This window comes from Ammodytes marinus (assembly GCF_949987685.1).
Source record: "Ammodytes marinus genome assembly, chromosome: 18".
Classification (NCBI taxonomy): domain Eukaryota; kingdom Metazoa; phylum Chordata; class Actinopteri; order Uranoscopiformes; family Ammodytidae; genus Ammodytes; species Ammodytes marinus.
In genome coordinates this window covers 14868559-14881112 of record NC_137222.1, presented here as the reverse complement: position 1 = coordinate 14881112, position 12554 = coordinate 14868559, and the positions used below count along the sequence as shown (strand labels likewise).

At 40.5% G+C, this 12554-nt stretch overlaps 1 protein-coding gene across 1 annotated transcript in view; it reads left to right on the top strand.

The window, feature by feature from the left end:
- Window positions 1-2914: 2914 nt before the first annotated feature.
- Window positions 2915-12554, top strand: part of LOC307265248 (transmembrane protein 132C) — a gene marked incomplete at its 5' end in the record, with an annotated part of 130711 nt that continues 121071 nt past the window's right edge. Inside the window, one exon of the mRNA XM_080046900.1 lies at window positions 2915-2963. Within this exon, the coding sequence (XP_079903026.1) occupies window positions 2915-2963 (49 nt within the window). The remainder of the gene's footprint in view (window positions 2964-12554) is intronic.

Here is a 12554-nt window from a genome sequence, read left to right as displayed (position 1 = left end):
TAATTGGTGTTTAGCGCTGTCGTGGTGTTGTGGTGCAGAGGAAGCAACCTCCCCCCACAGCTGTGCTCCATTATTCTTTAGGGGCATGCTGGATGGATGGAAGGATGGATGGATGGATGGTTGGATGGATAGATGGATGGTTGGTTGGATGGATGCATGGATGGCAAGATGGATGGATGGATGGATAGATGGATGGTTGGTTGGATGGATGCATGGATGGATAGATGGATGGATGGATGGGAGTATGTAATGATGGATGGGTGGATGGATGGATGGTTGGATGGATAGATGGATGGATGGATGGATGGATGGATAGATGGATGGTTGGTTGGATGGATAGATGGATGGATGGATGGTTGGATGGATAGATGGATGGTTGGATGGATGGATAGAAGGATGGATGGTTGGATGGTTAGATGGATGGATAGAAAGAGGAATGGATGAATGGATGGATGGATGGATGGATGGATGGATGGATGGATGGATGGATGGATGGATGGATGGATGGATGGATGGATAGAAAGAGGGATGGATGAATGGATGGATGGATGGTTTGAGGTTACAAACGGGATGTGTATGGTTTGAAAGCAGTGGGCAATTAGCAGACAGAAATGCTATAATGAAAGATGCTATTATTTTTATATACAGTACACTGTGGAATCCGAAGGATCCACTGTTGTTTGGACCTTGACCCATATAAGAGATAAAAGTCAGGATATTTCAGCCTCTGATGTATCTTGAGCTTTTTTGCATTTTTTATCTGTTAAAGGAATTTTTTTGACTGTATAAATAAGCGTTACAGAGACAACGTGACCTAAATTGTAAATTATTTCATATTTGAGTTATCTGGCATATCCCTCCATATACAGTTGATGCATTAGTACTGTGGGGGATATCCGGGGCTGCTGCAGTTCTGCAAACGCCTCTGCTATTGTTTATTGAGTCTTGATGCCACTTAAGGAGGGCCTGCTTATGTTTATCACCATGTTCAGCCTACAGTCCTGCTGAAGAGGGGGAGAGAGAGAGAGAGAGAGAGAGAGAGAGAGAGAGAGAGAGAGAGAGAGAGAGAGAGAGAGAGAGAGAGAGAGAGATTAATGCAGCACCTCCTCAGTGTGAGTCATGAGTCACGAAGCTCACCGAGGGCAGCATTTTGCAGTCAGAGGTTCCCTGTAGGGGGCACTGTTGGCTCTCACGAACGACCAATGGCCCAACAGGTTGCACTAATCTACACCTCTCATCACTGACTGGACGCTAACTATCCATTCACTTTATTGGGAGTGGTAAAATAAAAATGTGTTGTGTGCCGTTTTGTGTCACTGTTTACCACTGCAAACAGATTTTTTTTGGAGTCATTTAATCTCCAAGTGTTTATGTGTAATTGTGCGCCTTTGACTTCAATGCATTAGCTAAACCATTGTATAGCCTATTGTGGATTATTCTGGAAGTGTAGGGCAATATGACAGCCAAATCATCTTTATTTGTATAGCCCAATTTCACAAATAGACATTTGTCTCAGTGGGCTTCAACTGCCAAGCTTCTCTTATCTTTATGTTTATTTAAAATGATGGTGCTAAAATAAATTCTGTTTGAAACTGATGCAAATCTGCAGTTTCTTTTTTCTTTTTTTAATTGGGATTATTGCTCATTTACACAATCCGCTCATGTCTGATACATGTAATGAAATAGGCTATATTGCACCATGAGGAGTGGAACCGTTTTTCTACTTTCTTTTCCAACTCTTAGGGGACTACAAAAAAGGGCACAATCCCCATGTGGTGTGAGTGGGGAGTTGGATGGCACAATAGTTGCTGACGTGACGCCCGCACGCCGCAAACCTTCTAAATTTGCCAATCCAGCCCGGAGTGCTGCGCGTCCAATTCCCGTCTCAGTTTGCGCACCAGCACTCTCCGGTCCACAGCCACGGGGTGCGCAGCGGCAACAGCTCGCTGGAACCGCACGCACTTCATCACCGCCACTCGTTTCATCATCGCGTGGGAAAGTTGAAGGACTATTTATTTTCTCTTTCTTTAGATAGCCTGCATGTAGGCTACTCACTACAGGTCACTCGCCGCATCCAGGTGATGTAGGCTTCCGTTTCAGACCCACCACTCTATGGAAAAGAAGAAGAGGAAGAAGAAAAGAAAATAGCTGCTGCGTGTGTCATGATATCCCTTTGGAAAACAGAGATTGTTGAGTACTTTTCTTTCCTTTACTGCTTTTGTCGTTGATGAAGATATTGCAGCCTGCATTAGAAGACTCATAGCCTACGACCGTATGTCACATGTCAGCATTGGATGAGACCGCGGCGCTGTATCCTGTGCAATAAGATAATGGTAAGAACGCACCAATTTTACACTTGGGCTTTATTTCCATTTGTATGTCACTTGCCTGTAAGTTGCTTTTTGTAATGCTCATGTCCCCAGTGCGTGTGTGTCTGCCAGAGGGAGAGAGAGAGAGAAAGTAAGTAAGTAAGAAAGAAAGGGAGAGGGAGAAGACATCCTTAGAACGGATTTCTGTTAACTATTAAATATTTAACGCATGCGATTACGCACGCGTTTTATCCTCAGAAATTAAGACTTAATTCAACACGCACTGCAAAGAATCAGCTCAGCGAAAAAGAGAGGCAAGTTGATTCATCACACGTGCTTTATAAAATTCACCATTTTTGGGAGTTCAAAGGCGGCAAGTGGACATATTCTCTCTTTCATCTCCCCCTGTGTGACTTCTTTAGGATAGCCTCTCGTCTCGCCTATAACAAGTGTTTTTTTAATGAGAGTGACACTGACCGTGTGCTCATGTCTGTGTTGGCAGGTGGCGTCGCACGGAATACAAGTGTTTATTTCGAAATGGACAACTGCTAAGAGAGGATAAATTGCTTTCTGCTGAGGCACACGCTCAAACACACACAAGAGACATGGGGCCACTTCAGCGCGTGGTACTCGCCGCGCTTCTCCTGTGCACAGGTAAGAAGACCAAGGCAATGGTCACACAATAACGGAAATGCATCAAGCAATCACAGGGCTTTTATTCATTTTTGAACATTTATAACATGCTATTTTCGTTCAGTCAAGAGGACATAGACTGCATATTAGTTACGAGACATATAATTAGCTGTAAGCTGCTGTATACAAAATGACTTGTAATGTTATGTTAACAGGCATGAACTGTGACAGTGGCCTAAAGAGAATGTGTAGGTGTGGGTGATTTGTGGACGCAGTGCCAGCACTGAAATGGGATGTAGCATGTCAGTGTGTGGCAGACTGCAGAGAATAACAACAGTCTGCTAAAACAACCCAGGACTAAGTCTGAAAGAGAGAAGAGAAATGCCTATTTTCACTAAGTGTGAGCAGTTCTGCACTTGGAAAATGTGTGGGTATGGGTGTGTGTGTGTGTGTGTGTGTGTGTGTGTGTGTGCAGAGCCGGCCCGAGGCATAAGCGAACTAAGCGGCCGCTTAGGGCCCCCGACTGCCTGGGGGGCCCCCTAAAAAAAAAAAAAAAAATTTTTTTTTTTTTTTTTTTTTTTTAGTTTGTGTGTTTGATATTAACATCATACTATGCAAATGTGAGTTATCATACAAAAAAGGAATAAAATGTTTTGGTCTAGATAATTAATAGCCTAAAAATGTGATTAGTTAATCTCGGAGGAAATCCGAAATTATCTGATCATGTCACGTTCACATCCATGCACAGTGTGTATTGAGTTTATTTAAAAACAATTGGAAATGGGGCTGCCCTCAGTTGCCCATGCACTGTGTATAGTCTATAGCCTATGTCAGCCTTGTCTGTGGAAAAAAAGATACAGTAGCTGGATAACAGAGTTCTTCTGCTTCGTTCCTCACACTGCATTTAAATGCATTCACTATATTACAGAGAAATATGTCCCGTAAAAGAAAAAGAGCTCCAAGCCCAACCCATAATATTTTATTTTATATTAATATTTTTATGGAAAATCCATGTGTCCTTCTTCAATAGCTTCTAATTCATCTGGCACAGTGTCTCCAAATTATTTGTTCACACAAGATTTCTCAGATTTAGCCTCTTAATTTTCCTCTCAAAGTGCACCAGATTCATGCATTTCACTTTAAAAAGGTTAAAAAAATCTCCCGGGGGGGCATACCCCCGGACCCCCCTAAGAGGGTCTGGATCTCGGCTGTCTAATATTTTCGCACAGCTGCACAGTGGAGGCACTAGCGGAAAACACTGGGTGTGTGAATGATATCTAGCAAAGATCTATAGTTTCAGCAGCGCTAACATTGGAGAGGGGCCCCCTAATCATATTTCGCTTAGGGCCCCCTGAAGGCTTGGGCCGGCTCTGTGTGTGTGTGTGTATATTTTGGGGTGCGTAAGTGGATGTGCTCATGAGAGAGTGGTGGTATGTGTGATTTTTGGAGGGTGCGTGGGCTTGCGCTGACCTGGCTGGGATAGGAGAAACTGAACCATGTGCTTTCATCCTCCTGTTTAACTGCCAATCAAAGGCTATATGTATGTAAGACAGATATCTAGTTCATTGTCTTAACCCAAGTTCATGTTTAGGTGATGGAGAAATGCTCCATCTACTGTATATGTATTTAAAGGAAACTACATGTTTTAAAATACTTTTCCCATCCTTCTTATTTGGGTATGGTAACTCGCTCAGATATTGAATTGCTGAGATCCGGGAGTGCGTCTAAATTTGGGTCCAATTAGTGACAAGGGCAGAGTCAGATCCTTCAACAGAATGGCATGAAACCACCAGTCAATCCAAAACTGTACTGTGCTCGAGCAAAAGTACAGTCACTTCATGATAACGAGGCTGTGCACCAAAATCCTTCAGTGGTAGGCTGACAGCCACTCTGTGATGACAAGACCCTGGGATAATTCTACTAAGCACACAAACAGGATTTAACCCTTTTATTATTGAGCTTTAGATGTACATGGGGAGCTTATTTCTGGTTAGCTGTCCTCTCATATATCCAGCCTTCAAGCTAAGCTACGCTACACCCTCCTGTATGTGGCCTCATATTTGATGGACAGACGAGAGAGTAGAAGGCAAGTACAGTATGTAATTATCCACTTAACAGGTGAATGTTAAAACTATGAGCCAAACTGCCTCTGCCGTAAACATCGCTCGTATTAGGAAGTTTGGCCTACTACTGCAACAATTTTAAAGTTGACAGTTTTGGGAGGGATCCATCTTTGTCCAAAATTTCAAGCGAGTTATTTTGATTCAAGATTCAAGATTCAAGATGATTTATTTTGTCATTGTACATGTTTCAGAACAACGATAATCTGTTTACAGCGAGTAATTTTGGTTAAACGGTTTATCTTTTTACAACTACCCTCTCGAATCATCTGACTGCTCGTCTTACTTGGTCCACTGAATTTCTTACAGTGAATTTCAGGAATTTAGTTGAGGAACTTTGAAATAATTTAGAACCCCAGAATGAAGGAGTTAGTTGCAGGTGAAAGCCTACTTTACAACAATACAGGAAGGCTGATCCTATGGGCTTTGGTTTTGGTCAGCTTTTTTAGTTTTTGCAGGTAAAAGTTGAGAGAGAAAAAATATTCCATCCTGTCAGTCAACCCCCTGGTGTCCAAGCTCTCAGAGGATATTATAACTCTCCAGCCATCTGATTGTGTTCACAGAGAGGCTCTCAGGTTTTCTCTCTTTGGGATACACATACACTCTCACACACACACACTGACAGGCACATACTGTGAGGATACCTTCACACACACTCACATATACTGTCAGACTGCTGGCCATCAGGACATTTGGAAATACTCCATATAGCCTGGCAGGCTTTAGGAACCGGTACAAGCAGCTATTTTTTTTAACAAGACAGATTGGAGGATTTTCATCTCTTAGTCAGACAGAAAAAGTTTCAGGGGGTCAAAAATTGGCTAGTTACCACTTTACAGTAGGGCTGCAACTAACGATTATTTTGATAATCGATTAATCTGTCGATTATTTTTTCGATTAATCGATTGTTAATCGATTAGTGTTTTGGTCCGTAAAATGTCAGACAATGGTGAAAAATGTACACATCCTCAATTGTATTGTTATGTCCAAAACACACAGATATTTCAGTTTACTGTCATAATAGGATTAAAGAAACCAGAAAATATTCACATTTGAGAAGCTGAAATCAAAGAATTTGGACATTTTTTATGAAAAAATTACTCGGAACGATTAATCGATTATCAAAATAGTTGTCGATTATTTTAATAATCGATTTGTCGATTAATCGTTGCAGCTCTACTTTACAGTAAGGCAAACCTTTTTGTTTGCGACCCAAACTAAATAAATTGTAATTATAACAGCTGTGCAACTAGTATGGGTCTATTTTGAGGCCTATCTGATTATTTCTGATTTGTAGAGCACTTTATACATTATTTATCAAGACTGTTATAAGTGAATACATACAAAAGACATCTCCATGTTGTCTATAATGTCTTATACATAAGCATACTGTATCATTTTCATCACTTGAAGGCCTGCTATAAACAGCACAGTGCTAAACAAAAGTGGGAGGTGTCCCGCTCTGAGTTTGCCTGCTCGTTTGTGTGCGGATTTTGCAGCTAGAGAGCATTGGAATGCAAAGTTGAAAAGTTACAAAGCCAAATTGTATTTAGCATTCATTAATAATAGCTTGCTTGGTCTCTCTTTCACAAACACACACACACACACACACACACACACACACACACACACACACACACACACACACACACACACACACACACACACACACACACACACACACACACACACACACAGTTGTGAAGTTAATAATGACTGATAGCTTCATATGTCTGGTCCCTACATGTTTAGACAAGGTGAGGGAAAGATTATGGTAATGGAAAAAAAAAACAATGGCTAAGGTTTGATTAGGCTTATACAACTAAAAACACTTGATCAAAGTTAGGGAAAGATAGTGGTCAGCATAGCGTATACAAAAATGAGCATTTGTTTCATTGTCTGTGGTGGGGGCTCTGGTCTTCGGTATAAAAGCCTAACACACGGAGCTATCCACCAACGCGGCCTCCTCCCCCTTACTTTCTGCATAGAGTGCACACATTACTTGCTACATCAGAACTGAATGTTGGCAAATCACAATGTCTATGAGCTTTGTTCCTGTACTGGGGTTTTTTGATTATTCAGTGTTGTAACATTCAAAGAAAGAAGATGAAACTGGCAGAGAGACTGGAGCTACACTATACCGCTGAATAGCAGGGTTCAGTTTGTACATACAATATGGAGAAAACATTAGAAAGAATGCATTGTTTCTGAAAAATGTGTCATGCAATTGGAATCTGTTAATTGGTATTTTGGACGCAGGGTTGTGTCCCTGTAGGAAACCTGTTCATGGCAAACCTGAATGCTTATACACCAGCATTATTAAACATAGGAAAGAACACATCTTGTGGGCGATTCTTGAATTAGAAAGTGTTAATGAGCCCTATTAGCAAGTTCCACACGGGCCCCCAGGGTGCCAAAGTCAGCCCGGCATACTGTAGCTCTGTAGGCTTTGATGCTATTCCCACAATATCTTCCATCCTGACTTATTCAGCCAATTCAGCTTTATAATCAGCTCTCGTCATAGTGCTCTTTAGAGGTTATTGTGTGTCAGCGCACCAGTTGCGGATGTTTTTTTTCTGTCCTGATACTTAAATGTTTCTGTTGTCCTGTTTGTTATTCTGATGAGGTTTTTTCCCACACTACACAGGTAACACTTTTCACCGTTGCATGCACTTTTTAAAAGCTTCCCTTCCCCTGCTTCAGTTATATGAATGTATTCCTCCAGACATCCAAACTGGGAAGAGGTCAGACTTGAAAGAACTAGATTTAAAAAAAAAAAAGTAAAATAAAGTGAGTGTTTTAAAATTCTACTGACGAAACTGTCGAAAAACTTGAGACTTAAAACAGATTATCTCATGGCAGTGTTGGGAGAGAGGGAGAGCCCAGAGTGACCCCTGCCTGCATGCACATTAAAGCTGTGAAATCTAAACGGGCGTCTGCCTACTGGAGGGCAAAGTATCAAGAGATATCACTTGTTGGCTCAGAGCTTCTCCTGGTTTAAGGCCAGGAGGAGGTTGGCAGGGCTGTATGCTTCTCGGTAGCAATTCTGCTTAAAGAAAAAGGGCATATAGCCTATGGACTAAGCTGACTAAGAGAACTCGTGTGAAAAATTCTCCCCTTCTCTTCCTTTTTCGCTCTTGTTATTTTCCCATTAAAATGGTTCGAACAAAGGCGTTTCTACGAGCTCTAATGGTCATTACCATAAAACAAGCGCTTGGATATTTGTATATTTTACTGGAGGCCTTGACCAGGGAAGTTAAAATTGAGTCAGTCTCTTAAACAACTCGGGAAACATAGTGTTTGACTGTCCAGAGGCAAAGTCAAAGTTTATCACACCGAAGAGAACACACCATTTTGTCTGTAAAGCAAAAAGCCCCCTGGAAAAAGTCCCATTTATTAATGCGTTCCCAAAATCCGGTGCAGAAATGTGCTATCACCGAATGAAACCCTGTATTATGAAGTGATAGATGTAGCCTGCCTCGCCTTGTATGACACTGCATTTTACAAAAGGCTCCACCACCTGCTGCAGCGGGGAGCCATATGTCACTTTATTTATAATGTTAGAAGGTCATGTAAAAAAAACTGTGACAAATAAAATGGTGCAAACCCACATTGGTTTGTATTCTTCAAAGGGCTACTTCGTACTGTGGTATAGTAAATTGACTTGAGATTTAATTAAAAAGTTGAACTGAGCCACTAGTAATTTCAACAGAAGTATATGGCAGCCCTGTCAGCATGAAGGAAGAATATGGCTGGTTTAATAATAGGGTTGTCGTACACGGTTGCATTGTTTCCTTGATGTATTAGGTTCTGAGTCAACCTATTTTACATTTTGACAAATAAGGGTGTTGAGGCTATAGCCCTGTGGGAACCCAATAAAGCATGTCAACACTGATTAACCAAAATAGTGTTGCTAAAACAATGTCCTTCTTTTTGATATTGTCCTTAAGGATTCAAAATCAATGACACAAAGGTATCAATTGTCTTTCTTGAGGATTTACTGTAAATAGCCATCCTCTACAGCTGCAGGATTTGAGATGGATGCGCACGGGCATTGCAGACGAGAAAACTAAATCAGGTTTTTCTTGGGGTGTGGCTTGTGGTCCTTGTAGAACTTTTTGGAGTCTCCACAACTGTATGATGCTACATCAGTCACCATCAGATAAACCCAATGGTGACAGTCGGATGGTTGTTGTGTTGGTTAAATGTTGTGTTTTGAATTTGTCTTTCAGTAATCGTTTTAGATTTGTCTGATCTTCCTCAAATGTATTTTTGTTCTTCTAATAGCTGGTATGTTGTTGTATGTACGCTGTCTTCTAGAAATTATGCTTATATATTATTAATTGGTTTTCCAAGTAAATAAATGCTTCCTGAACGATGTTAACTGGCAACATTTTCCCCAGCACAGAATGTGATATAATAAAAAAAATCCCACACACAAGCAGTAGGGCCAGGTTTCGCACCGTGACACAACCAGAGACCAGGGGCCGTATTCACAAAACATTTTAAGGCTAAGAGTAGGTCCTAACGTGCTGATTTAGGAGTAACTCTCAAAAATAAGGGGCGTTTCACTCCTAATTTTAGGACTCCTAACTTTTTAAGATAAGTGTAATTCACCAAGCATTTTAGCGCTAAAACTAGCTCCTAAATCTATGAAAAGCTAAGAGTCCTCGAGAGGACTCCTAAGTCACTAAGAGTAAATCACAGACACTCATTTGATGGCATTTTGGAGAGATTTAATGCTAGTGAGCTTTACAAAAGGTAGGCTACCTTAATAGCTGTAGGGTTTAATGATCTTAGTAAAGCTATGTTTAGAAAGTATAGACACATTTATATTTATTATATTTATATAAAAAAATATGTATTAAGTTCCTTTTCCTGCAGTTGCTTTGGGTTTACGATGCACTGAAAGTTACTGTTGGTGTCACGTTTGGGTTTAATTTGTTACTAGAGTAGGCCCATATGTGGCGCTTCCATCTCCTCCATTCCACAGGTCCGCTACTGTATAGTTGCGTGTCTCGCCTTTTTCCTTCCGCATGCACTTTACGATTTTGCCAGTTGTTGTTTCTAAATTGCGAATTTCCTGGTTTGTCGCTGTCTGACTATTGCGGCATAGTCCGCCGTTGAGGGAAATACAGTGAGAGTGCATGGCGTGCAGCTGTTCAATGAGGATATTTTTTCCGATTCAAATCATTGTAACATTTTAAATGAATAGACCTATGTGGCGCTATTGTAGGTTAATTGTGAACAAATGTGTGGGAAACCCTGCAGTATCTTAGTTTCATGTTAAATCAGTGTCACTTGTCATTAATTGTATATAAAAACTCTTCACTTTAATACAGCGACACAATATGGATATCTCCCACAGTGTTTCTATCATAAACTCACTCTTAGCTCTCATTCCCTCTCAGCCAATCACTGTGGGCATAGAAGGTATGAACATGACATCATCCATAGCAACAGGGTCAACACCGCCCTCTAGTCTTAGCTAAGGAGTCCCTCCCATTCCTTAGTAAAAGTTGATCTTATCAGCTTTGTGAATAGGTTTTAAGAAATTACTCCTTACTAAGAACTTTTAGTGCTCCTTAGGAGTACTCTTAGTGCTAAGATAAAATGTTTTGTGAATACGGCCCCTGAGCTCGAGCTTATTGAAAAATCATAGATTCACTTTAGTAAATCTTTGCTGTATGATACTTCAAGTCAATTTCCCAGAACTCTTGGCAGATGCGTTCATTAAAAATGTATTTTAAAAAAAACATTATAGCCTTATGTTTCTGTCATAACACATTTTTCTGCAAATTAGTAGTAGCTATATGAAAGAAAATTCTACGTGACAGGGTTGAGTTGAAATGCTATTTCCCTTGTCAGCGGAGGGCTCAAGTAAAAAGCCTTACCATGGCAACTGTGGAAGTACTGTAAGGAAGACGAAACTCAATATTTGATATCTTCCAAGTTGTTCATTGTATCATCCTTAAATCATTATGTTAGGAGAGACCTGGGAAGAAATAGTTGTCAGTGAAAGTCAAATTCTAACACAGGCATCCACTATTGTATCAGGGTGACTCAGATAAGTGACTCTTTTAAGACGTGTTGACACTAAATATATTTTCAGCAATAAGCAATTTCAGGCAATTCCTGTCTCATGCTGATACACTCTTTTCGTCCACCTGGCACACCTTATGTTTTTCTTTGTGGAGAAACGCTCTGAGCATCCATAGTTAAAATCCAAGCAGGAACCCACATCATATCTCCAAGGCTGCTTAATTTCCATTTCATTTGATACAAACTGTATAGTGGGCCTTCCTTTCGTTATGTCCGTCCGTAGTACAGAGAGAACACCAGCAGAGAATGGATAAACAGCATCATCTTTGGAGCTGTGTGACAGAAGTTGTCTGTGAAGGTTTTTTTTCCCTTATAGTTGGCTAATTGAATTAGATAATGTAATCAGAAGTGCATTCTAAGTGATTGAAAGGAACTGACTTAGAACAGTGGCTGTACTGTATAAGGAGTTCTCTAAGTGCAGGAAATCCAAATGATAAGAACAATGCTGCCTTGATTACTCCTTGTGTGTCCAGTGTTTCTGCTCGCTTCTTCATGTTCTATGACTCATATCCTATAGCCTAACTAGTAATGATGATGACTGAAAATAGCCAGGTACATCTTGAGGCAGGGGGGTATTTCAGGAAGCAGGGTTTACAAACTCTGAGTTTACCCCTGCGCTTTGAGTTGGTCAACTCAGAGCGCAGGGTTGATGAGCAACTCTGGGTTATCGGTTTCAGAACAGGTGAGAGTGTTTACTCTGGGTTGAGCGTGTGTGTAAAAGCCATCGTCAATGGATCGCGATAACATGATTCACCATGGAAACAGGAGAAACAAATGCTTGATCCTCCCACTTCCACTTCTCAAAAAAAATAAAAAAACTTCTCCGCTCCTCCCACTAGAGTAGAAATATTAACGAATGAGCTTATGGTATGGAGAAGAATTAACGGGGATATTGTCTCATAACTCTGATCTAATCACCTCGGCAATTCAGAAAAAACGGGGCAAACATTTTTTGTCAAGAGAATCATTACGCTTCCGTTTGAGAAGCAATAGTCTATTTAAAAAAGTTAAAGCAGCAAAACTATTAAGCTGGCGCCGCACATCATTGCTGACAGTGTTTTATATTCACTGTATAATGTAGGCAAGCTATATACTGTGCAGTAAACTGTCGCTTCTTTTACATGGGGAGTGAAAGACATTAACGTCAGACAAATTAGGTGATAGTTTCCATTGTAGAGCCTGCGATTGATTTATTAGCAGATCCATTTTCCTCAAGTGATCACAGTTTAAATTATTATATAATGTCTTTTCCTCAAGTGATCACAGTTTAAATTATTATATAATGTCTATATTCATATTAGGATATTTAACGAGGCTCGTGTGTGACTTTGGGATCACACAAGTGAACAGTAACGACCTCGTTCAAAAATTAACTTGTTCATAGTTCTTT